The sequence below is a fragment of the Marmota marmota genome, unplaced genomic scaffold (genome assembly GCF_001458135.2).
Source record: "Marmota marmota marmota unplaced genomic scaffold, marMar, whole genome shotgun sequence".
NCBI lineage: Eukaryota > Metazoa > Chordata > Mammalia > Rodentia > Sciuridae > Marmota > Marmota marmota.
Genome location: NW_026000108.1, coordinates 39,257,117 through 39,283,669, shown reverse-complemented (window position 1 = coordinate 39,283,669; position 26,553 = coordinate 39,257,117). Strand labels below are relative to the sequence as shown.

The 26,553-nt window shown below is 40.8% G+C and overlaps 2 protein-coding genes across 7 annotated transcripts in view; one reads left to right on the top strand and one right to left on the bottom strand.

Moving 5' to 3' along the window:
* Usp46 (ubiquitin specific peptidase 46) overlaps positions 1–26,553 on the top strand; it is a 62,319-nt gene that overhangs the window by 16,811 nt on the left and 18,955 nt on the right. For 4 of the 5 annotated variants that reach the window (XM_048784466.1, XM_015482099.2, XM_048784464.1 and 1 more), the window contains 3 exons: positions 9,313–9,393; positions 12,430–12,643; positions 13,984–14,213. In XM_048784466.1, the coding sequence (XP_048640423.1) occupies positions 9,313–9,393; positions 12,430–12,643; positions 13,984–14,213 (525 nt within the window). The remainder of the gene's footprint in view (positions 1–9,312; positions 9,394–12,429; positions 12,644–13,983; positions 14,214–26,553) is intronic. The other variant, XM_015482100.2, reaches the window with a different exon arrangement.
* LOC107139231 (60S ribosomal protein L30-like) lies at positions 1,705–24,923 on the bottom strand. Of its 2 annotated transcripts, XM_048784467.1 has the most exons (2): positions 24,896–24,923; positions 1,705–2,107 (listed from the first exon to the last, which is right to left on the bottom strand). In XM_048784467.1, exon 2 carries the CDS (start codon positions 2,100–2,102, stop codon positions 1,755–1,757), a length of 348 nt encoding a protein of 115 aa, XP_048640424.1. In that variant the 5' UTR covers positions 2,103–2,107; positions 24,896–24,923; the 3' UTR covers positions 1,705–1,754. The 2 variants fall into 2 exon arrangements, with proteins under 2 accessions (XP_048640424.1, XP_015337587.1); XM_015482101.2 differs by lacking the exon at positions 24,896–24,923 and having other exon boundaries at positions 1,705–2,141.

Below are 26,553 nucleotides of genomic sequence, written 5' to 3'. Positions count from 1 at the left end.
TTACCCCCACAGGTCTGTTCTTTGTTCAACATCTGATCACAGGGCCTCCCATTGGCCTTCGGTGCCATTGTGCTAGGAGCGGCAATAGGATGCAGCTTCTGGGTTCCTAATGCACTGTGCAGTTTGTGTAGTGGGATGATATTCCCAGTTTCGCCTGATTCCTTCTGCTGCCCTTTGGAACAGGCAGGCTGGATATCAGCAACTTGAGCTGTCAGCCAGGAAACTAACTCCAAAGAGCAGTGAGGTGAGTGAAGTCAAAGGCAAATAAATACCAGCAAGAAACCGAAGAGCAAATGCAACCCTAGACACGGGCTGTGAGCCTTAGGTAACTGGTCTACAGGGCATTGGTTTACTAAATTAAAAAAAAAATTGGTACAAAAATAATACATGCTCACAGTAAAAAGTATAAAACATTGAGATGATAAAAAGGAAAGCCCCTTTGTGACCTGCTCATCTCCCTGCCTCACTCTCTGACACTGAAGGCTATTGGTAATCCTGTCTCAAGTGTAGTCCCATCTGTAGTCCCATTTGCTTAGGAGGCTGAGGGAGGAGGATCACTTGAGATCAGGAGTTTTAAGGCAGCCTGGGCAATAGGAAGACCCTGTCTTCAAAACACGAAAACAAAAAATACCTCTCACGCACAAAAAGAATCACAAACAAAACGAACAGTTTCTCAAGTGTTCTTTGGGGGAATTGTCATTAGATGCAGGTGTTGAATACAGTGGTCTGGTCTGTTGTGTTCACCTGTGTTCCACTTATAGAATAGTACTGGCACAAAGTGGGCTCAGAGCACTGCTGATTGAATGAATGACATTTTCAGGATTGTCCTATGTACATTGTTACTCTATACCATGGTCATCACTGCATCTTGGACAAATTTTCACAGCAGTACATAGAGAGCCACTTAACTTTTCAAAATACCTACATGGGATTCCATCACATGAATTACTGTAATTATTTAACCAGTTCAAATTACTTCTCATTCTTTCTGTTACAGACCTTTCTACAAGGACTGTCTGACATGTTGACTGCTGATCGTCCCCTCAACATCCATTTTTCATTTCTAGTATAACAGAGATTTAAAAAAAAATTTTTTTTAGACATTGGTGGGCCTTTATTTTGTTCATTTATTTATATGTGGTGCTGAGAATCGAAGCCAGTGCCTCACACATGCTAGGCAAGCACTCTACCACCGAACACAACCCCAGCTTGGTGTAACAGACATTTTAACTGGTCATAGGTCTTAAGTACAGACCACCTTTGCCAGGTTCCCTTGCCCTAGGTGCGGCCATGCGACTAGATTAGATTCTGGCCAGCGAGGTGTGAGCAAAGGTGATGTGTGCAGCGCCCATGAGCATCCTTGAAAGGGAAGGAGAGGTCTGCTCCCTCCTGGCAGAGGTCGTCTGGTGGTAGAGGTTGGAGCAGCCTTCTTGGTTCCAAAGCTAGAAGCTGACTCCGGAGGATGTCAGAGCAACAAGATAAGAGGAACCCAGGTCCCCGGCACCACATTCTCTTAAACATTTGCATGAAAGAGACAGATACCTGTCTCATTGAAGCCACCCTTACATTATTTGGGTCTTTGTTACAGTCTGTGACTCTTCCCACCTCTGTGAGTGTATATGCAGAATAAATAGAAGTAGAATTGAAGAGTTGAAGGACATGGTCATTTATGTATTTATTTTTTTAACCAAAGTGAATGCAGTGTTTTTAAAACACGCTCTGCCAAGTTTTATTAAAGAAAAAATTTACATGTTTTACTTTTCACCAATCTGTTCTGGCATGCTTCTAATGATATCAGAATCACCTGGATCAATGATAGATAGTGTGCACACTCTGTAGTATTTTCCACATGCTGTGCCCAATTCAATATTATTGCCACTGTAGTGATGGACACTAGTTTTGGCCAACATGGCATAGTACTCTATGTCAGATAACCTCAAAGCTGGACAGATGTTGGCGAGGATGACCAATTTTGCTTTGCCCTGTCTGATCATCTTCAGAGTTTGCTTGTACCCCAGTACATACTTTCCACTTTTCATAACAAGCTGGAGCCGAGAGTTGATTGACTCCAGAGACTTTTTCATCTTTTTTGCGGCCACCATCTTCCCGCCCCCAACCAAGAGCAGCCATCAAGATGGCGGGAGAGCTCAAAAGGAAGTGGCCATGGTCAGTTAAAACTAATGGATACTGCCTAATTACTCTTTAAGCACTGACCACCATCATCATCTCCTGAGACATTCCCCATCCAGTCATCTTATCATGAAGACATTCACATTTAACTTCTCAATATGTTAAAAATGTAAAAAGGTTTAATTTACCAAAGAAAAATACTAGCAAGTAAGGTAAGAGTTTGATTCCAAATGTCAGTATCAGTCATATTCATACCACTGATGCCTCATGGAATGGTGCAGAGGGAGAGCACACACACCTATGTCCAAGTTGTCATGCTCATGGTAGCTGCTTAGCCTCAACCATCCCCACCGGTGTGTTCATCCAACAGCTCATCTGCTCTTATTGTGGGCCTACTATGTGCTTGCCGCTGGGAATGCAGTATTGGGCAGGTCAGAGACGGTCTTTGCTTTTTTGAGGTATAGCTTAGAGGACAGGGCAGATGTTAATAATTATACAAATAACAACTGGAATGTGTAAGGTAGTCACATAGGATGCTTTGAAGAGTGAGTAGAGATTGGGGAGGAGATGATTAATTTTCTATTAATTACATAAACTTAGTAGCTTAAAAAGACACAACTTGGTTATCTTAGATTTCTGGAGGTCAGAAGTTGTAAAATCAGACATGGCTGGGTCATGCATCTTCCTAGGATGGCTCTAGGGAGAATCTGCTTCCTTCTCTTTTCCGGTTTCTACTGGCCGCTTGCATTCCTTGGCTCATGGCCTCTTCTTCCATCTCTGAGGCCAGCAGTGTAACATCTTCAGTCTCTGTCTGACCTCTGATTCCACAGTTACCTCTTCTCACTGACTCCTCATCTCCTCCTGCCTTCTTCCTACGAGGGTACTTGGGTTTATGCTGGGCCCAACCGGAAAATCCAGGGTAACATTTCCATCTCAAGATCCTTAATCATATCTGTAAAGTCCCTCTTGCCACATAAGGCAGGATTGTCCTAGGTCCTGGGGATGGGATGTGGATGTCTGAGGAAAGCATCATTGCTCTGTTTGCATCAGAGGGACTGACAATGTAGGGGTGGTCTGGGAAGAATTCCCTGAGGAGCTGGTCTTCAAACCAGATTGGTAGGATTTTGCAGGATGGTAGGATTCAGGCAGGGGAAGGGCACTTAGGTAATATGTGGGAAGGAACTAGAGGTATCCAGGAACTGAAAGGCAGCCACTGGACTCGATAGTGGATATGGGGGCGGGGGGGGGGGGGGATGGCTCATGCCTGTGATCCTAGCAACTTGGAGTCAGAGGCAGGAGGATGGCAAGTTCAAGCCTAGCCCCAGTAACTTGGCGAGACACCATCTCAAAATAAGAACTAAAAAAAAGAGCTGGAGATATAGCTCAGTGGTAGAGCATCCCTGAGTTCAATTCCCAGTGTGGGTGTGGGGGACAAGAACAAACAAACAAATCCCCCTAAGTATACCAGAGAATGAGTGACAAGATGAGGTTGGTGACTGCAGTGTAAGTCACTGGAGGACTCCAAAGCAGATGTGCAATTAAAAAGAGCACTTTTGCCACAGTTTTGATAGTGGGGTTAGAGATGAGTAAGGTGGAGATTGGAGGCTTTGTAGGAGGGGTTGTAATTCAGATGAGAGAACCTGGCAGCTTGGTCCAGCTGGTGTAGATTGAACCACTGGGCACTATGATGGGGGTGTAGAGTGCAGCAAGCTATGCCCAGTGTGATCCTGTGGTTTCTGGCACGAGCCAAGAGGAAGAAAGTGCTGTCATTTACTAGGTGGGAAAACACCAGAAGGAGGAGAAATCCAGGTTGGGTAGAAGGATGTTGAGGCCTTATGGGCACATGGGAATGCCTGTATTTGTCCATTCTGGAGCTCAGCATGAAGTTTTCAGGATGCAGAGAGAGTTGGAAATGGTGGTGTGCAGTTGCTGTTTGAATTCATGTATGTAGTAACTGCCTGGGCCCTGGAGAGAGAGGCACAAAAGGAAAAAGGGCCTCAGACTGTCCTAGGGTGGAGCCAGCCATATAAAAGTGCCCTGTTGGAATCTGCAACCTTTGGAGCTCATCAGGGATGAAATGGGGGTAGAATTGAGAAGAGGGTCTTTGGAGGGAAATCTGAAGGTGAGGACATAGAGACAAGTCTTACAGAAGATTTTAAAACTCAAACTTGCCATATTAATTCCCTATGCTACTGTAGCCAATTACTTGATCTTAGTGGTTTAAACAGTACACATGTACTATCTTATAGTTCTGGAGGTCAGAAATCCAAAATGGATCTCAGTGGGCTAGAGAAAGGGGGTGCAGGGCGGCACTCTCCCTGGAGGCTCTAGTGGAGGCTGTTTTTCTCACCTCTTCTAGGAGCTGTCTGCCTTCCTTGTCTCTGGCCCTTCCTCCATCTCCAAAGCTTGCAAAGGCAAATTGAGCCCTCACACTTTATATCACTGATCTGTTCTGCTTGGCTTCCCACCTTGAAGGACAGTTGTGATCACACTGAGCCCACCTGGATTGTCTTGGGCATTCTACCTTTTTAAGGTTGGATGATTAGCGCATTAATACCATCTAAATTTTCCTTTGTCATGGAAAGCAATGTATTTATCATTTATGGGGGGCCACTATTTTACCTGTATCTGTTCAGCCATGTCCTGCTTGACTACATGTCCTACCTATTGTTTAGGTCAACAGTGGGCTACAGATATGACAGTGGTAGTAGATTGTAGTGGAGCTGGAAAATCCCTACTGCTTGGTGATGTTGTGGTTGTTACAGTGGGATGGCATGCCACACACTCATGTTTGTGGTGGTGCAGATGGAAACAAACTTATTGCCAATCATATGACTGTATAGCACGTTCAGTTATATACAAAATATTTGACAATAAACAACTACATTACTGGTTTATGTATTTACTATATTATTTTTTATTATTTTAAAGTGCACTCCTATTTATATATAAAAAATGAAGTTGACTGTTAAACAGTGTGCTGTGTTGCATTGGCAGCAGCCTCAGATGTTTCATGTTTACTGTTTCCCCCCCACCCTCCATGCTGGGAATCAGACCCAGGGCCTCATGCGTACTAGGCAAGCACTCCTTACACTGAGCCACATCCTTAGCCTGTTACCATGTCTCTTGAATGCACCATTTTCTCTTGTGCTTGATTGACACTGATGGTGTTTTGCTCATCAGGGCCCTTGGAGCAATAGGCTATTCCATGTGTATATACCACACGGCCAGGTATGCAATAGGTGGTACCATCTAGACTTGGGTGAGTGCACTCTGGTGTTCCCACAAGGAACTTGTGAAATGCTGTATTACTGAGGTCATGTCCCCGTGTTTAAGCAATGCATGGCTATACTATAAAAGTGGTGAACTCTCCCAAGACCCATCACAACACGACTTTATCCCCATCCCACCCCCGTCATCTCCCCACTCACAAATCTTAGCAACCCTCTGGTTTATCTGCGTGTACTTCAGAAGGGACAGTTGTGTAAAGAAGTTGGGTGCTGAAGGAGGAGTGAGAATGGGTTGGTAACTGCGAAAGGCATTGATGTGGGAGATGATGAAGGACGTTTAAATTCTGATGAGATAGACCTGAATGAAAAGGAGAGATCCTTGGGCAAGAGAGACATTGCCACTGTCAATGAGAGCGTGTGGGTTGGTGAGTCTCAAGGGAGTCCCTATCTGCTGGTTAAAAAATATATTGTTTCTTTCTTTTTTTTTTTTTTTCTGATGAGAGGGGTCAAGGGGACGCTGAAGTTCTGAGGACCATGGGGAAAGTTGGAAATTGTCATTGTGGAGTGGAGAGTGAGTGCAGGAGGCAGTGTGGGGCCTGGGGCGCGCTGGGGACCATGGGGTCTATGCGCTCTGGTGTGGCTGATCAGTTTAGAGGGGCGGATGATTAGATTCAGACTGGGTTGGTTTTCTGCTGGGTGGTGTGTCCAAAGGGTAGGGTACGGGGGATTCAGAAGGGCAGTTGAAATCATCACCCAAAGAGGAAGAAGCTGAATAAGAAAGTAGAGGAGTGAAAGTTCCATGAGGTATAAATGTGGCCGTGATGGGACTTAAAGTCAGCATGCAGAGCTGTGCTTAGGTGGACGGTGGCGGCTAGAGATGAGGATTTCAGGATGGTGGCCGGGTCCAAGGTTTGTCTTTGGAAGACCCATCTAGGACCTGTCTCCATGAGTTGGGGGTGGTCTTCCACAGTCAAGACAAGGACAAGAAGGCATGCATCTCTAAAAAGGGGATGTTTTGACAAGAGGGGGAGGGTGTGGGGGTCTGGAGTCAGCATCAAGGGTCATGCCCTGCCAGCTTATCCTCCTCACCTTTCCACACCCTTGCATGTTAGGCAAGAGTCCATGAGCTTGACTTGCGGGATGGTGAGGCAGTATTGCCTTTAGGGAAGAACCAGGCTTCACCCAACTGTCATTCACTTTCTTCCTGGGCTGTGCTGTGCTGTGCTGTGGGTGGTGCTCCAGCATACTATCCCAGAGGAGCTGTCCCCTGGGACTCTTCCCTTAGGAGGAGTCACCATCCTCACAAATGGGAAAATACCAAGATAGGTAGAAAAGAGCAGAAGCAATCTAAGACTTAATAGCTAGCAAAAAAATCATACATTAACTTGAATATATTGCTTTTTTTCCTAAAGATTTAATTAGATTTATCTCCTTGTGCTATATTTTTGTATCTGACGTTTCTCCTGGGCTCTAAGCCATATTTTCTAATTTTTCTTGAAAAATGGCTATGGGCATATTTAATGCACATTATTTACATTGAATTATGATCGAAAGGTAACTTTACTGAAACTTTAGTGATTTTTTTGTCTGCACCATAAAATCCTGCCATAATTTGATATGTTATTTCAAAAATTTAGCCTTGTAAGTAGAGTTACATTGGTCTCTCTCTCTCTCTCTCTCTCTCTCTCTCTCTCTCTCTCACACACACACACACACACACACACACACACAAATAAATAAAAATAAAAATAAAATAAAAAATATTGAAACTACCTTACCCACAAATGAACATTGAACTCATACCTCACTCAGTCTCAGATGATGGGTGAAGGAACTTAGATTGGTGGGGCAGTATTAAGGACCTAGAAACCAAGTGGAAACAGGATATTAGGGTGGGGGGATGCAGTTTGCCATTTCTGCTGCTATTTTCTTTTTTTTTTTTCTTCTTCTTCTTCTTCTTTTTTTTTTTTTTTGCATTTAATGTTTTCTTGGTGACTAGTGGCCATCTTCACTAGGTCTCAGCCTCCATTTTGGCCATTTCTTCCTGTGAGAGGTGCTAATTTTGAGTTAGGACTAAGTAGTAGCAGCAGATTTTAAATTGATAATAAAACATGGCTTTTTAGCTGGGCGCCGTAGTGCAGGCCTGTAATCCCAACAACTCTGGAGGCTGACGCAGGCAGATCACAAGTTCAAAGCCAGCCTCAGCAACTTAGCAAGGCCCTAAGCAACTTAGCGAGACCCTGTCTCAAAATAAAAAATAAAAAGGGCGGGGGATGTGGCTCAGTGGTTAAGCGCCCTGAGTTCCATCACTAATGTCAAACAACCACCACCACAACAAAAAACATGTCTTTTTACCAATCTGTCTATATCCCAAAATTTCTGTGAGTTAAGTCTTAAGTGATAGCCTGAGAATGTGAGAAGGCTACAGAGTTAAGGAAGAAAAAATGGAGTTTGATCCAAACCATTCCTCAGACTCCATCCAGCCCTTCACATCCATGGGCTCTTCATGCATGGATTCAGTCAGCCACGAGTCAACAATACCAAAAGAAAACTTCACCTGTACTGGACATGTACAGTCCTTTTTCTTTGCTGTTATTCTCTAAGCAATACAGTGTAGCAACTGTCTACATGGTATTTACGGTGTATTAGATATCATAAGTGGAGATGGTTTAAAGTATACAGGAGGATGTGTGTGGATTGTATATACTACATCATTTTACATAAGGTACCCAAGCATCTATGTAGGGGTCCTGGGACCAGTCCTCTGCAGATAATGAGGGGCCCCTGCACTTACCTTATTGGAGTGAACCTAGTCACTTCCTAATCCCAGCAGACTCATTCAGGCCTGGGGGAGTAATGATTATCCATTGCCAGTGACTGTCCCTTAGTGGGGCTCAGTCAATGTTTTAACAGGCAGGATCACTCTGTGCAGCATTTGTTTAAGGTCAGGGACTTCCGAGTCTGACTCCTGGATTTATCCTGTGGCTTTACCACTTATTGACCGTGGACTTGGGACAGATTCGTCAGCTCTCCTGAGCTTTAAGTTCCTTGTCTGTTAAATGTGATCTGTTGGATAACTGTAAGGGTGACTAGCACAGTCCCTGGCACATGCTAGGAGTAACTGGTAGCTGTTTATTCCCATGCTGGAGTGTCTCGTGGCTTCCCAGTTTGATGCATCTGAGAACTGTTAGGTGTCAAAGTGTATTTTCCATTACTCACAATATTCTTTGGATGCATTACCTTCTAGGTAAGGCCTTCCCTGACCTCTCTTCTTAGAGGTGCAGCTATCCACCCCCTGCTGCCGTATGCCTCTCCTTCACCACTGCTTCCTGTCATCCCCATCCCTGCTTCCTACTTTCTTCCCTATTTCACTTGCCAATGTTCTCCTCCAGTGCACCGCACTCCTAGTAAACTGTCCAACCTGCTTGCTTTGTGTCTCAGGCCGTCTTCATCTACTAAAGTGGGCACTCCATGAAATCAGGCAACGCGTCCCTTTTGTTCACCACTCTCTTATCAACGTCTAGACGGAGACCAGGGTCTGGCTCAGTGGGTGCACAGTAAATCCTTGTCAAATGAAGAAATTGACTTTGAAAGTGGTAATATATTTCTCCGTGCCATGTTTTTTTAAAGCCTCTGCAGCTGTCTAGAATGATGATGTTTTATTCAGAAGTTCTTAGTGATAGTTTGCTCATTTGCCTATCTCACACTTCGTTTCCTGAGGGAGGATGATGGAAACCACAAAGAACAGGGCTGCGTGGATGAAGAAGATAGAGCTGGCATCACTACCAAATCTATCGACTTCTTCTGACACCTTGCCTTTCAGTGCGAACATCCCCAGACACCTGTTGACCAGGGGAGATGCTTGTCTCTGTAGTAGGCGGCTCAAGTATCCTCTTGTTTTCTTGTCTATTTTACATGCAACAGAGCTTTTGTTATTTTTTTTTTCTTTTAGGGCACCAATGCCTCTGCTCTGGAAAAAGACATTGGTCCAGAGCAGTTTCCAATCAATGAACACTACTTCGGATTGGTCAATGTAAGTATTTAAAATGTACTATTTTTATCAAACGTTTTAGAGTATTTGATGCAACCTCTGCTGCCATCTTCATCATTACCAATTTTTAAATAATTGTCAATGTGCATTAGTTCATAGAAGTGGCACATGTTGGAAATGGGGGGGAATTTTAATCTATTTTTTGAAAGTTTTAAATGAATTGTCCCAGAAAAAAAGGATTTAATTACGACAATATTGGGTCAGATTCACATCCCCCCTTCCCTGTGCTTTGAGGGATTTCCTTTGCACACATAATCTCATGGTGATTTCATTAGCCTTTGTAGCCAAATCTGCTTTTGCATGTCCTCCTTTATCATGGGGTGAGCTCTCCAGGCAGGCTTTGTTTCTGTATATATCAGTAAAGCCAGAGTTCTGACACTGTCACCGGCTCATCAGTAGTGACTGGCTCATAATATAACCTGGTAGCGTGCCAGGAACAGGGACAGCTGTGGGGAAGAACCAGCACATGTTGCTCAGAATTGCTTGGCCTCACCTTTGCACTCTGCAGTAGCCCCTTGTATCTGGCTGGACTTCCAGGCTCTGCTTACTAAGTAGGTTGATGATAATCAAGGAGCAGGGCAGGTCACCCACCCCTCCTGAGCTACCCACCCCTTGTGAGTTTCCTTCCTCACCCGGTCCTTTCTCTCTGTGATGGAAGTTTGAACTCAAGTGTTAACTCATAAACACATGGTTTCCTGGAACAACTGCTCTGTGCCTAGACTGCCAATGCCCAGGTCTGGTCAGTATTAGGGTAAGCTGGAAATATTCTCTGCAAGTAAATACAGCCTAGGATATAATGGAAAGAACAGTGGTTCCAGTGCAGTGTAGACCTGTGTTGGAATCCTGCCTGTGCTGTTCCCTGGCTGTGTGATCTGAACCTGCATTTTCCCATCTGTAAAATGGAGATCATAGTTTATACCCACTTGGGAAAAGGATGGATCAGTATAAGACCCTGAGATGAGACCAAGGCACATTGTGGACACTTGGCAAAGTTTTGCCCCTTTTCTTTTCTAGGAGTTGTTCACTGGATCAGGGCCAAGCATTAAAGAATGTCTGGGTAAAAGTGAAACACTGAATAGAGAGGAAAGAAGAGAAGGTGGAAGGATTAATAAAGCACTAGAATATAGGGCATGTGTAGGTGAAATACTGACTTCTAATTTTACTACAATTTTTTTAGCCATTGTGCCCGGGCCTCTGCTTAGCTCTGTGAAGATGATTATTGAAGTCATGGGAACTCTGCCTTGGCTAAGGAAAATACAAATGCAGACTATGAAGGAAAAAAAGAATTAAGGCCCCTTTCTAGTTTGTGGAAGAGTTGTGTCCTCTGTACTTGTTACTTTCTTCATTTATGATCCCTCAAGTGGTAATTTATGATGGTTCCAGCGTCTCTGTAAAAGGTTCATCTTCTGTTACATAATTGTGGTAAAGCAGATTAAAATATGTAAAAATAGGGAACGTTCTATCTCAGCTCCCATGGAGATGTCATGAAGGTGTGGCGGAGCCTGTGTTCCACCTCAGGCAGAGGACCTGAGCCCAGAGCCAGTTCCGAGAAGGTGTCTGTGCCCTAGTGAGTCCTCCACTGCAGTTTGCAATCTGGGCTGTTAATCTTGTTACTTCCTTAGGGTCTTTCTTCCTGCTTATTTCACTGTGTAGGAGCAATTCTGAAGTGATGGTCTCAGCCGTGCCCTCCCACGGAGTCGGACTTAGTCACTGGGAACTGAGTGAGATAATGACTGTCTCCTCTGTACGCATAAGCTCAGTGTCCATGATTTCAAGAGGTATTAACATATTACTGTGTGGGCCCTAATCTGGTTATAGGAGACCGGGACTTGGGTGATACTGTACTGGGACAACTGCCTCCTTAGAAGAAATGAGGGAGGGTAATTTAGAAGGTAAGAGGTGGGAAGCTGGGAGATTGGCTTAAAGAGACTTTTTTTTTTTGCCTCCTTTGCTCTGAAGTGAGGCATTGTGGTCTGAGGCAATGGGCAGGGGTACTGGACTCTTGAAAGAGGAGAAAGAGCCCCCCTTCATTTCAGGCTGATTCAGCTGGGGCAGGTGGTTCCTAGTTCCTTCATTTCTTTTTAATTTGGGTTTAGTTTCCTTGTCATGAGAGTTTTGATGTGTTGTAAATGTGGCAACTTTTATCTGGCCAGCTGCTTTTATTGGTCTGCATATTATGTAGATTTTTTTCTTCTCTTTTTCTAAGCACCAGAAGGTTTCATTAGACTATCTAAGCATAGGCAGAGTGCTTATTATTATTTTAGAGATTTTTATGGGTTAGAGAAGCACCAGAATTGTGTGTCTCTCCTTCTCTGTGGGGATTATGTTCCAGGACCCCCAGTAGATGCCGGAAACCATGGATAGTACTGGATATGTACTATGTTTTTTTCTATACATATATACTTGCGATAAAGTTCAATTTATTACACAAAGTTAACAACAATAATAATATCCTAATAAAATAGAACAGTTAAATAATATATTGTAATAAAACCATCGGTATCATTGCTTTTTTTAAAAAAATGGCTTTGGAGCCATTATTAAGTAAAATAAGGGTAACTTGAACACAAACACTGTGGTACTGTGACAGTTAATCTGATAACTGAGATGGCTACTAAATGATGTATGGACTGGTAGCATATACAGCATGGATACACTGGGCAGAGAGATGATTCATGGTCTTGGCAGGATGGCATAGGACGGTATGAGGTTTCATTACATGATCCTGAATGGATCACCATTGAAAACTGACATGTCCTTTATTTCGGTAATTTTCCACTTAATATTTTTGGTCTGTGATTGATTATAAGTAACTGAAACCATGAAAAGCAAATCACAGATAAGGTCCTTTCATTCCTTTCCCTCTTGATCAGGTAGTCACTGGTGTTTAGCTAACCAATTTTTTCATGTGGTGAGCTGGGCAGGTTCATGGATCCTGGCCTTCTCCTTCTCTCCTCCTGTTCCAGAGCTGGCTTTCCTCAGACAATGACTTGAACCACCCCTCTTGTCCTTTGGCAGTTTGGAAACACATGCTACTGTAACTCCGTGCTTCAAGCCTTGTATTTCTGCCGGCCGTTCCGTGAGAATGTGTTGGCATACAAGGCCCAGCAAAAAAAGAAGGAAAACCTGCTGACGTGCCTGGCAGACCTCTTCCACAGCATTGCCACGCAGAAGAAGAAGGTCGGCGTCATCCCACCAAAGAAGTTCATTTCAAGGCTGAGGAAAGAGAATGGTGAGTCAAGGTGGTGCATACTGGATTTAAAGCTCTAGAATAAGGGACGCTGAAAGTTCTGTGCATCTTTACAATGAAAAGCCAACTTGGTTTCTAAAGGGAAAATAAGTATGGTCAACTATTCAAGTGTCATTTTTTAAGAAAAGTTATTTCTTCCTCTCTATCCATTATATATAACACAAAATTGGTTTGACAATATGCTTAAGAACTTAGATCCATCTCATGATAGAATAAATTTTTTTTTTACTCTATTCTGAGTGGGATCTTTGTAAAAGGAAAATGGTCCATGGCAGCCTTCTGAGTGGGACAGTCATCAGATTAAATAGGCTGATGTAATAACTGAATAAAATAGTACTATTTTCTAAACTTGTCATAAGTGGTGAAGTAAGTGCATATTTCCTAATCAGAGTCTCTGCTGTTTTGAAGATAATACCTCATTTTTATTTGCCTAAGACAATTAAAGTCGATATCTATATGATAAGAATGTGCTGCCATCACCTGATTTTTCTGTCTTCTCTTTTGTGGGGGATATTTTGCACTGATAATATTTCTGACCAGGGAATTATTTGTCAGGGCAACTTGTGTTTATTCTAGATTTTGCTTTCCTCCAACAGACTTGCACGGTTAACCAGATGTTTACTTTACAAAGTCTTATTTAATTTGATTGCTGTCTTTTGAAGCTGTTGTGGTTTCTATGTACTAGAATACAAGTCACTCAGGGAGAGAAGGAAGCAAGCACTCCCAGTCCAGTGGTGAACATGATTAATAGTGGAGTTTCACAGCTGCATTCGTCTCCCAGTGAATGGTCCTGATAACAGGGAGCAGCAGGAGGCTTCTGGAGTCATTTGTAATTTGGTTTTAGAATAGTATCAGATAATGTGCTCACACATATTCCTCATCTCCCTTGTGTATTATATTTAAGCTGCTTCCTGGCTGGTCCAGGGTTTAATATGCTTTTTGGGAAAAGGCTCCAGGGCCCTGAAGAAATTACCCAGTGAATAATTGGTCATTGCGATCACATCATGTTGATAATTGGTATTTTATCAGATATATTGCCAGGCAATTTATGTTTTTCTCTAGAACAAATAAAAATTCTGCTCACTTTTTACATACATGACTATAGGGAGACAGAGGAAATTGGTTCTTTATGGCGGCAGAAAATAGAAATGAACAAAACTTTAGAAACTTACCCATTGAAGCCACGTGATAGAGATGAATCTATTTGTATTCCATACTGTCCACCCTATCAATATAAAAATGGAAGTGTGGCATGTGAAACTATGCATCTCTGTTTGCCTTTTAAGAACCAGAGATAGAAATAATGACCTTCTCTTTTCCAGATCTCTTTGATAACTACATGCAGCAGGATGCTCATGAATTTTTAAATTATTTGCTAAACACCATTGCGGACATCCTGCAGGAAGAAAAGAAACAGGAAAAACAAAATGGGAAATTAAAAAATGGCAACATGAATGAACCTTCAGAGAATAATAAACCAGAACTCACCTGGGTCCATGAGATTTTTCAGGGAACGCTCACCAATGAAACCCGATGCTTAAACTGTGAAACTGTAAGTATTGGGGCGCTCTCATGAAACCTGCCTATGCACATTTAGGTGGGCAGTGCTGTGCATGAGTGCAGCATACTGCTATAGAACTAGCAGTTCCCTTCAGCATATTTGGAGGAGCTTATTCATGAATATGAAACTGAAGTGCAAACTTTGAGAAGCATGAATCCATCCAAGATGTCTCAGCTGGCTAATGCAGTGATGAGGCAGATCTTTTGAAATGCTGGATTGCTTCGCGCCATGGACACTTTTAGGGTCTAAAAATTACATGACTGAATTGGATCATAACCATTTATCTTAAAAAATTTCGGTCATGTGTGATTTGGAACAGATCGTTGCCCCAACTTAAAGTGAGTCAGCTGTGGTTCAGTGGACTTGAAGTCAAATGATTGACTCCTATTTTTCCAAAATAGAAAATTTCTACCACAGAGAGCTGAGTGGATAAGGCGAGTCACTCACAGAGCTGTTTCGAGGTTTGGGTGAGCTTATGTGTTTGGAAGGGTCTGGCACATGAGAGGTACTTAATGCTGATTGAATTTGAAAACATGTTCTCCAGAGCATGATACAGAATGGCGTATTTGCTTATTATATTTAATCTTTGTGAGTGTCCTCATGTATTGATATTTTAGAGTCCAGCTCTGGATTCAGGCTGCCTGGGTTTGTATACTGGCTCTGGCTTGGAGATGGCTGCTTTCTTGCCATGCCCCCACATAGTAGAGAGAGAGGAAGCCAGTTCTTGTGTCTCTTTTTTATAATGACACCAATCCCATCACACCCTTATGACCAAAAGACCCCACTTCCAGATACCATCCCTTTAGGGGTTAGGATTTCAATATCCATCTAGAGAGGACACAAACATGTAGTCCTTTGCAAGTTGTGACCTCCCCAAAATGGTTAAGAAATGTGGATTTAAACATCAACTTACATCTGTGTAAGTAGAGAAGCCTTTTGTTTTTGGCAATCTTTCTAATGTTCTTTTTAATGGTGTTTGAATCAGTGTTCTGATTTCATTGTGGAAACAATTAGAAACCATAGCTAAGCAAATGGAGACTAAAAATTACTAGTAATCTTCCCATGCAGAGATGATAAATTTGTAAGAATTTTCTAAAAATTCTGACATATTAGCCCCACTTGCACATTTAAAAATATATCCTGCCCAAACATTTTCTGCACATAATTATTTATCTTGAGATCCTCCCATCCCCTTTTTTCATTTTCTCTCCCTTTCGTCTGTCCCTTTATACCTTCTATTCTGGTAAAATTCAAATAAATATGAAGGTAGAATAGCTTAATAAATCCCACATATTCAGGATCAGTGATTGCTAACACTTTGGCCCATGTTGATCTTCTCTCCTTCCACACGCCTCCTCCCTCATTAAACTGGTTTATTTTTAACCAAAGTGCAAATAATCTTTCATTTGTAATTTTTTTTATTATTTGCATGTATCTGTAAAAGGAAAGAAGTGTTTTTATTTTTAAAAATGTGCAATACTTGGGGATGGGGATGTGGCTCAAGCGGTAACGCGCTTGCCTGGCATGCGCGGGGCGCTGGGTTCCATCCTCAGCACCAAATAAAATAAAGATGTTGTGTCCACCGAAAAACTGAAAAATAAATATTTAAAAATTCTCTCTCTCCTCTCTCTCTCTCTCTCTCTTCTCTCTCTCTCTCTCTCTCTCTCTCTTTAAAAAAAATGTGCAATACTGTTACCATACCTAAAAAGAATCCCTTTCCATCATTGTCCATTCAGCATTCAAGTTTCTTTGATGATGTTATTTTTTTTTTATCGGTTGGTTAATTCTAATCACAATTCAAACATGGTCCATACATTTCATTTGGTCAATATGCATTCTAATCTACAGCTTGCCTTTACTTTCCTCTTTTCCCCCCCTTATAGTTAATTTAGTGACGAAATCAGGTTGTTTGTCCTGTAGAATATTCCATACTATAGACCCATCCTTGTGGTGTTATTTAACATGTATAATAAAATGGCACCAATCCCATCATGAGGGTTTTCTACCACATTTACCCAGAAATCCATTCCCAAAAGGATACCCCAGCAAGTCTTTTAACCATGTGCATAAGAAGACTTGTATGAGAAGGTTGTAGCAGCATTTTAAAGAATAAAGAAATATCCGAGTACCTGGCACCTGGAGTAAGAAATGGAACATTATCAATAACTCTGAAGCCGTCCAAGTGTTTCATTGCAATTTAATTATTCTCTTAAATAATTATTCTCTTAACCCATTATTTTCAGTTTTGTTATTAGTACTTGTTTTTCTTGATGGTTTTACCCACACATGCATGTTTATTGCTAGAAATTTAATTGTGCATGTTTATGACTTTTATATAGATGCCGTCATATTCTTCTACAATTGCTTTCATCATTGAAAGATCTAGTCATTTTTTTGTGTGCAGAATGGTTCGTTCATTTTCATCATTGTGCAGTATACTGTTTTGGAATATACCACAGTTTATTTTTCCATTCTTTTATGTTTAGTCTTTGACTTATTGACAGAGATGCTACAGATCTTATACAAGTGTCTTCTGGTGCACATGGGCAAAGTGTTTCTAGGGTAGTCCTGTGGGGCATAGAATTGCTGAGTTATAGAGCCCATTTGCCTTCCAGTTTAATTAGGTAATGCCAAATTGTTTCTAATGTGGTGGTAAGTTTCTATAATAGATTTTCTGGTGTTGGCCCTGCCTTATATTTTTTTTGATAAACCAAACTTAGTTTTTATGTTTTTATATACATTGTTAGTTTTGAGATCTATTTTTTTTTCTTTTTTAGGATTTTTGCAGTGGAGTTTTTATTAGTGAGATTGATTTGAATTTTTCCTTTCTCATAGTGCACTGTCTATTTTTGGAGTCAACATCCTTATAAAATAAGTTTTCTTTTCTTTGGAAAAGTTTGTATACAGTTTGATCTGTCAGATGTTTGCTAGAACTCATTACCTACCTTACATCCTTTAAATATATAGTTATGGCCTGTTTTGATGTTTTTATGAATGGCCATGTTGCCTCCCTCCCTTTTTTTTGTGGTGTTAGTGATTGAACTCAGGGCTCATGCCTGCTATGCAATTGCTCTACCACTGAGCTACACCCCCAGTTCCCCCCCACCAACCCCTCCCAGCCTCTGTAGCCTTTGTCTCTTGGTTTCTTTTGCTTAGTATCCCTCATGAGATTCATTTGTGTTTTGCATGATGCTGTAATTCATTCATTATCATTGCATATAGTATTCTGTTGAATGCATATACCACAGTTTACTAATCCACTTTAGTGTTGATGGATATTTGGTTCTCTCCAGTTTTGGTCAATTATGAACAATGCTTCTATGAACATTGTAATATTATAAACCCTGGTGCACATAAACTCAGTTTCTTTAGGATGTACACATGGAAGTAGACTTATTTGTTTATATCATATGCTTATCATTTATATCATTTGAGAGTATCAGATTCTTAAAGCAGTTATACCAGTTTACACACCTAACGTGTGAGCACTCTCATTTTCCAACATTTTCGTTTCTCCTAATATTCTCAGATGTCCTCACTGTTGCTAATCTATAACTGTTTTTAATTAAGTAAAAAACAAAACAAAACAACAAAAAACATTTTTTTTTCCACATCTGCTATGTAAAGGTAGGAGATGCTGAAGATACAATGATAGCCTTGTCTTTCTGGAAGTTCCATTATGAAGACATATTAATGACAAAATGAGTAATTGGTTATGTAGTTACAGTCCCAAAATGCTGTGAAGGAGAAGTACAGTCTACTCTGTGATCATACGATATAGATATGAGAACAATGGGGTATCACACGTCTACATTTGTAACCAGGAAGTCTGCACCACACTGGTTGAATCCTTTTTGGTTGTCTTTGAAGTTAAAATTGCAGTTAAATCCATCTTGGCAATATTTCCATGTAGATTTTCAAGAAGACTCTGATGATTGGCTCAGTTTCTTTTTTGTCTATGAATAAGTGAGCCAATCCCAACAAACACAAATATTGTATCCTCAAATGTTGGTACTGCAAAGCAATTACCTGGCTTGTTATTTCCTGAAGGGTTACCATGGACAGGAAGCCTTTTGCCAGAGGATTCCTCCAAAAACTTTGAATCATACCATAATATTTTTTATAATGGCAACTACACTGTTTGTGGTTGGTTTGTGAAAGTAGATGAGGGTGGGTGGCTGTGTTTTTCTGGAGAATGGGACAATCTTTAAAAATTATATATTTTTTCCACCTCGAAATGTGTAGATGATTTTTTCCCTCCCTGGAGTTACTTGTAGAATTCCCTCCATTTTCTTAGATCTTTCAACTGGATGGGATCCTAGAGTCATCTAATCCTTCTTCTGCCAGTGTCCCAGTCCCTTCTATGATGTCCTAGCCAGTTGGTCACCAGCATTGGATGGACCCCATCCAGAGGCTGGAACTCAATCTCCCAGGGATGCATTCCGTTTTTAGAAAGCTCTAGTTGTTCGAAAGCCTTCTGCTTTCTAAGAAAGCACATTGCCTGCAGGCTCTTCCTGTTGTAAAAAGCAGAGGACTTAGTGTTGAGGAAAAGCCAATGTGAAAGTTTTCCTTCAGAGATGAGAGACCTAGAGCCCTCTTTGAGGGAGGTCCCTTTGAGGACAGTCCTTGCCTGTGGCAGGCAGCTGCAGACAGAACTTTAGTCAGAATCGCCAGGACCCACACTTGTGAAATCTCTCAGTGGGATTAAATTGCCCTAGATCCTGAGCAGCAAATTAGCCCCTGGGGACACTGTGCCTTTTGTCCCGCCTCAGCCTCTTGTTCCTCCAATTGTGGAAAACCCTTGGACCACTCTTCAGGTTTTCAGAAAGCAATGATTTTGCCCCTAGGGTCTCACCCTTTGTAAGCATTGCTCATGATTGTAGTGCAAATGTCAGCTGTGGGATTTATGGAGACAAACTGTTTCTTTCTGCAATAGAGTTTTCCAAACTATTTTAAGGGGCAATTCATTGCTGACTTTTCCAGATAACCTTGATACAAGCACTTAAGAATTGGGGCTTGGGGATTTTCCACTCCAACTAAGAGTTCTCTTGGTCTATCCTTTGTTTGCTTCCAAAGATTTATTAGGCTAGTTGGAGTTTTATTTTGTTGTTAATTTTAATTTTTCCTCTTTTATTTCAGCTGAGTTTTTTTCTCTGCATATCTGTGGGTTTTCAGTGCTTTTACATGGCTTTAAGACCCATTTACATTTGTTTCTGAAGCCAAAATGTTGTTTAAGGAACTGCTGTTCCAAGTACCAATTTGCACCTCCTTATTGCTTTGTTTGCAAAGGTTCAAATTGATCCTATAGAGCATCTGAGGCCTTCACAGATGCAAGAGTAGGGCAGGTTGATGCATGGAGGTGCATCTCTCGCCCAGTGGAGAGTCCCAGTCCCAGGGTTTCAGATGGGTGGAAGTGGCCTCTTTTCTCAGCCAACCCTTTGGTACTACCTCCAGCCAGTACAGTGTCAGGTCATAGTTGAGCAGTGCAGAACCTTGTCACCTTTTCTACTAACTCAGGAAAGGAATATGGAGATTTAGAAGCACATTTGAATATAACTTCAATTATTCAAGAATTTAGCAAAACTCATGATTTGTATGTATGGTCTATACATTCATTTGTTCTATTAACTGATATATAATTAATTACCTTAAAATGAAGAGCAAGTAGGGTCTCTTCTGTTCCTTTTAAGCTGGAGTGTTTGGGTTCCATGCCCAGAATGAGGGGAGAAAGGAGAATAAGATGTAGCTTGTTCTTACTGAGAGTATTGGGTCTCTTAGTGATATATGTTTCCTTGGGGACAAGCTGTATTTTACCTTAGACCAAAGCTCTGTGTGTAGGAAGAATATGTTTTTTTTTTTTTTTCTGGAAGCTTTTTTTAGGAGAGAGAAGGACACCCCAGGACCCTCACCCCCAATTTTTGCTTGATCACTCATTGCTTCTGATTGACACTCTGGCGCAGGGAAAGGGAAAAGTCCATAGAGGAAGGCTGTTTCCGCTGGGTAGATTGACCTGAGCACTACTTTCTCACATTCTAAATCTAGAAGTACTTTGAATTTGGAATTGAAAAAGGTACAGTAACTTTCTTCAGTTAGGTAATGAGATTTTTACCTTTTCTTCCTCTTCCTGAAATCATTATTAGAGAAAAAGATTGGCTTCTAGTAGGACAATTTTTTATTTTTGTGATATTTTTTTTCATTACAAAGTAATGCTAGTTATCCAACTTCTGTATGATTCCAGTTGGCTGTAATCCTTTGGTTTTCTCCCAGAGAAGGTCCATTTAGGTAAAAATAAATAAATAAATAAACAAATAAATTACTAATAAAAAAATAGAATAACTTGTGGTTTGTTGAAAAAAACAAATAAGAATATATGAAAAAGAAAATCATTCATATTACTGCCACTCAGGTGCCACTGCTCATATTTAGACGTCTTTCTGTTTGTTCAGTTACTTTTTCACTTAGTGAATATTTATTGGGCATTTACTAAAAACTGGAAGTTATTTAGGTACTAGATATAGCAGTTGAAATAGAAAAGATGGTTCTTGTTCTTTCATTTATTAATATACATATATAAAACTGTAATTTTTCCTTTACTGTTTTAACTGAATACCATAGATTTTGATATTATATTTTCTTTATCATCAGTTCAAGTATTTTCTAATTTCTCTTGTGTTTTTTTTTTCATTTACCCATGCATTAATTAGAAGTATGCTTTTTAATGTCTAAACATTGTGGATTTTCCTAGATGTCCTGATGGTGTTGATTTCTAATTTTGTTGTGGTTAGAGAATGAATATATTTAGTATCATTTCAGTCATTTTAAATTTACTGAGATATATTTTGTGTTCTACACATGGCCTTTCCTGGTAGGTGTACCATATACACTTGAAAATGGGGTCTTCCAACCTCAAAACTATTGACATTTTGGCTCAGATAATTCTTTGTTCTTGGGGGGTTGCCCTAAACGTTATAGGATGTTTAGCAGCATCTCTGTTTTCTATCCAGTAGATGCCAGTGGCATCTGCCAAGATGTGACAATGGAAAACGTCTCCAGGCATTGCTAAGTGTTCCCTGAAGGCAAATCAGTTCCCCTTGGCACCTGTCCCTGCCCCCACTTTCATTAAGGGGGGTTGGACCCAGGGGCATTTTACCACTGAGTTACAACCCCAGTCCTTTTTATTTTTTATTTTAAGACAAGTTTTTGCTAAGTTGCTGAGGGTCTCACTAATTTGGTAAGACTGGCTATGAACTTGAGATGCTCCTGCCTTAGTCTCTCCAGTTGCTAGGATTACAGGCATGAACCACTGTAAAATTTCCCCTGTTGAGAATCCCTGAGTTGAATAAAATGTGCATTGTGTAGTTGTTGGGTGTAATATTCTTTGTCAGTCAGATGTGGTAGTTGATAAAGTTATTCAGATCTTTGATGTCTTTGACTACCCCCCACCCCAGCTTTTCTATCAGCTGCTAAGAAAGGGCTGTTAAAATACCTAACTGTGTGGGATTGTCTTATTTCTCCTAATTCTGTCAATTCTTGCTTCATGAATTTTTAAACTTTTAAAAAATGACTTTGTTGCGGGACAATTTACATACCGTGAGATTCATCTCCTCAGTGATCTTTTAGTAATTTGCGTATTGTGCAACTGTCAGCTTCACCTAGTGTCTGAACATTTCCACCAATAAGATGGATCTCTTGTACCTGGCTGTTAATCCCATTCCCTGCACCAGCCCACTATGAATCTCCTTTCTGTCTTAGAGAATCGCCTTTTCTGGATGTTTCATGTGAATGGAATCAGTCTTTTGGACCTTGACTTCTTTGGTCTACATAACTTTTTGGAAGACCAAGTTTCAGTGGTTCTTTCCTTTTTATTGTTGAATACAGTTGAGCTTCATGTATTTTTTAGGCTCTGTTGTGAGGAGCCTTCATATTTGATTGGTATATTCTGATAATAAATTGACCCTTTTGTCATTAGGAAATGTTTTATTCTCATAATAATTTTGTCTTAAAATCTGTTTTACTTGATAATTATATAACCCCTCTCCATACTTATTCTAATTATTTGCATAGTATTTTTTTCCTAACCATTTATTTTCAATCTATATTTTTATATTTAAAGTTTAGCTCTTGTAGGAGGCAGCATATAATGAGTCTAGCTTTTTTTGTTAAATCAATTTATCAGTTTATTTCTTTTATTTGGAATTTTTAGTTCATTAATATTTGCTATAATTATTGACATATTTAGGTGTGGGGGCTACCATTTTATTATTTGTTTTCTGTGTGTTCTCTCGGATTTTTTTTTTCTCTTTTTATTTCTGGATTATTGGAATATATATGTGTGTGTGTGTGTGTACACATACATATACATATATTTTACAATTCCTTATTAATTTTTCTCTTTGCCTTTGTTCTCAGTATTACCTGTGGGTGTGCACATGTGTAAGTTTAGTGGTTGTGTTAGAGGTTACATTCCACATTTTTCACAGTCTGCAGTTCATAATGCTACTATTCCAGATAAATATAGAAGATTTATAAATGTGTAGGTTCAATTCCCTCTGCCCTCACCTTCCCTTGTTCTTTATGTTATGTAGTTATACGTATTATATTTGTGTATGGTAGGAACCCCACAGGACAATAATTTTTTCTTTAAAAATTTTCATTAAAAAAGAGGAATAAGAGGAAAAAAGCCCCCAGCGCCCCCCCCCCCAAACAAACAAAAACAGAAAATTCGTATCTTTTGTGTTCACACATGTGTTTACCATTTTGATGCTCTTTATCATTCCTCTCCATCCCCTACCGCCTATTGCTGGGAATTGAACCTCTGGCGCTTAACCACTGAGCCATGTCCCCACCCCTTTCTATTTTTTATTTTGATTCAGGATCTCTAAGTTTCTTAGATCCTTGCTAATTTGCTGAAGCTGGCCTTGAACTTGCAATCCTCCTGCCTTAGCCTCTGGATTTGCTGGGATCATAGGTATGCACCGCTGCCCCTTGCCTCTTTGTTTCCTTTTGAGGATCTGAGTTTCTTTGGCTGAAGAACTTCCTTTAATTTTTCTTATAGTGCAGAAATTGTCAATAACGAGTTCTTTCTTTGTGCCTTCATTCTTGAAGAATTTGTTAGTGGGATATAGAAGATGGTATTAAAGATATCCTTCAAACTCTTCTGGCCGCCATGGTTCTGAGAGGTCAGCTGCTAATTGAATCATTCTCTTCTGTGAAGTTGCCCTTTTTATCTTGATGGTTAAGATTTGCTTTTTATCTTTGGATTTCAACAATGTACCTCCAATATTTCCTGGTGGCCTTCTTTGTAAGTATCTTGTATATATTTTTGTATTTTTCTTGAGTATGTTGAATCTAGTAATATATGTATTTCATCAAATTTGGGAAATGTATAGCCATTATTTTTTCAAATAGTTTTCCTGTATTATTCTCTTCTTCTCTTCTAGGACTCTGTTTGTATGTACAATATTATAAAAATGGCCCTGAGTATTTGCTAATTTTTACTGCAATTTTTTTTTTCTTTCTTTTAGTAGATAATTTCGGTTGATCTGTCTTTTAGTTCACTTGCTCTTTCCTCTGTCATTTCCAATTTGCTCTTAAGTTGATCCATTGCGTTTTCCAGTTCTGGAATTTCCATTTGATTCTTATTTTATTGTTTCTGTGTTTCTTCCCAGGATGTTATAGTTTTTGATTCATCATGCATGTATTTTCTTTTACTTTACCAAAGGTAGTCATAATAGCTTCTTTACAATCCCAATCTAATAATTTCAACATCTGGGTCATTCTAGGATTGGTCTCACTTGATTTTCTGTTAAGAATTTCTTCCGTTTTCTTGGTTCTTTGCATATTGTAAGTTTGGATCTTGTTTAGAACATTCAGACTTTTAAATTACAGAGACTGTGGATTCTATTATTTTTCTTCAATGAGTATTGAGTGCCTTTAGTAATAAGTCCGGAAATCATCTTGACTCAACGAATGGACAACAAATTCTACTTATTGGATGGCTCAAATCTTGGATCAGACTGTCCCCCAGCTGAGCTGCTTTGTACTCCATGCTGAGCCGCAGATGGGTAGCTCAGTGGTCAACCAGATGTGGGCAGAGGTGGTGATACCATCTCAGACTCTTTCCCTTCTTTTCAGTGGATGTTATTTCTCAGATTTAGGCTTCTGGATCCCAGATCAGAAAGACATTTCTCCCCACAAATCCCGGGTCCCAGGTGTGAAACCACAAACGCGGGCCATCATTCTTCCTCCGAGCGTGTGTCCCCATCTGCTGTTTCAGCTCATTCTCCAACACTTTCAGGTGCCTGCCTTGAGTTTATGGTTATCTGAGTGTGTCCTATCTGGAGGAGTCTTGGTGTGCTAAGATCTTTGTTATTACTGAAGCCAGTCTTTTGAACTTTTCATTTAAGTAAGGGAGAGACAGATAGTAATCAAACAAAAAATTACATATAATATAAAGTGATCAAATCAGTTCTCTATTGCTTTATTATAAACCACCCCCAAAACTCTGAAGCTTAAATGAAACTGTATTTATTATTATAACCCATACAGCTGTGGGTTGGCTAAGGGCTGCTCTAGGCTGGACTTGGCTGAACTTGTGTGTGTGAGGGTCAGTGGGCTCACTCATGACTCTGCAGGTTCCCCAGGGTCTTGCTCTAGGTTGGGCTTGTCTCGGGTGCCTTAGCTGACTCTCTTCTTCATGGGTCTCCATCTCCTTGAGAACAGCAGGCTAGCCAAGACTTCTCTGTCCATCTTGTGGCCATGGTGTAAGTGCAAGAGAGCAGTTTCACACATGCTTATTTCAGTCTCTGCTTATAACACGTCTTCTGAAACCCCCACTGACCACAGCAAGTCACATGGCCACACTCAGCATCAAGAATGGGGCCACATAATCGCCTCTCAATGAGAGATCTGTAGTCATGTGGCAATGAAGTCAACATGGGCAGTGGTGAAGATTTGGGGCCATGAATTCTGCAACTGCAGGAATAAGTGCCTAAGAAAAAGGATGATAGAGAGCCATAAGGGAATAGATGTATGTGTATAAACATACAGAGGTCCTTTTTATTTTTTTTAAAGGGTTTTTTTTTCTTTTGGTGTAGATGGACACAACACAATGCATTTTATTTTTATGTGGTACTGAGGATCGAACCCGGGTCCTACCCATGCCAGGCAAACGCTCCACTGCTGAGCCACAATCCCAGCCCCACACAGGTCCTTTTTAAAAAATTATTTTTATTGTAGATGGGCACAATACCTTTATTTTGTTTTTAGTTTTTTGTGTGTTTTCTTTTTTTTAAATGTGGTGCTGGCAATCAGACCCAGTGCCTCATGCGTGTTAGGCAAGCCCTCTACCACTGAGCCACAACCCCAGCCCACACATGTCTCTTTAATATAAAAATTGGAACTAACATGTACTTGTATAGCTTACTTTTTCATTCAATGTTGTAACCATCATGTAAATCATTTTCAGCCTTTTGACCATTTTAGGTGATGTAAAATTTTTTACCCTCCTCCATTTATTGGGCACTTACCTCCCCATCCCAACCCTTGCCCCTGGTACTGGGGATTGAACCTAGTGCACTCTACCCGTGAACTATATCCCCAGCCCTTTTTATTTTTTATTTTGAGACCGGTTCTCACTAAGTTGCCTAAAGTGGGCTTGAATTTGTGCTCCTCCTGCCTCAGCCTCTCAGGTTGCTGGGATTGCAGATATGCCCCACCAAGCCTGGCTTAAGTGCTTACTTTTTAGAGTACTTTACATGTATTATCTGATTTCATCCTTACAGTGACCTTATGAGGTGTATATTGCTACTGTCCCCACTTTACAGATGAGGAAGCCGAGGCACAGAGAGGCTAAATAACTGGCCCCGAATCATATACACTTTATAAGAGGCAGGGGTAGGATGTGGATCTGGGCAGTCTGTCTCAATGTCCATTTTTGTGCATACTTACAAAAGTACCAAAGGGTGTGCCTCCAAATGTCAGTATTTCCTTAGATAAATTCCAGAATTTGTGGTAATAGTGGAGTTGCCTTTGAGGAAGTGTGATTTCCATTCTGTTGCCAGTTGACTGAGCACTTGAAGGTTGTTTTGCTGAGCCCACTTGTCCCTCCCACTCCAAGAACAGGACAGTAAAACCCCGGGGTTGTTGGCAAATGAGTGGAACATAAGCACTAAAGCTTCAATAAGAACGAGATCCAGAGCTGGTGTGGTGTGACCTGTGCAGGGCCGAGAAGCAGCTGGGGCCTGTGAACTGGCTCAGCCCGTGCAGGGTTCAGCATGGCACTCTGCGTGAGCCAGGGATCCAGGCCAGCTCCCGGGCTGAGCCTCACACA

What these genes read in the sequence shown, in the direction of transcription:
- LOC107139231 (XM_048784467.1), bottom strand. Translation starts at nt 2,102, where the DNA reads ATGGTGGCCGCAAAAAAGATGAAAAAGTCTCTGGAGTCAATCAACTCT.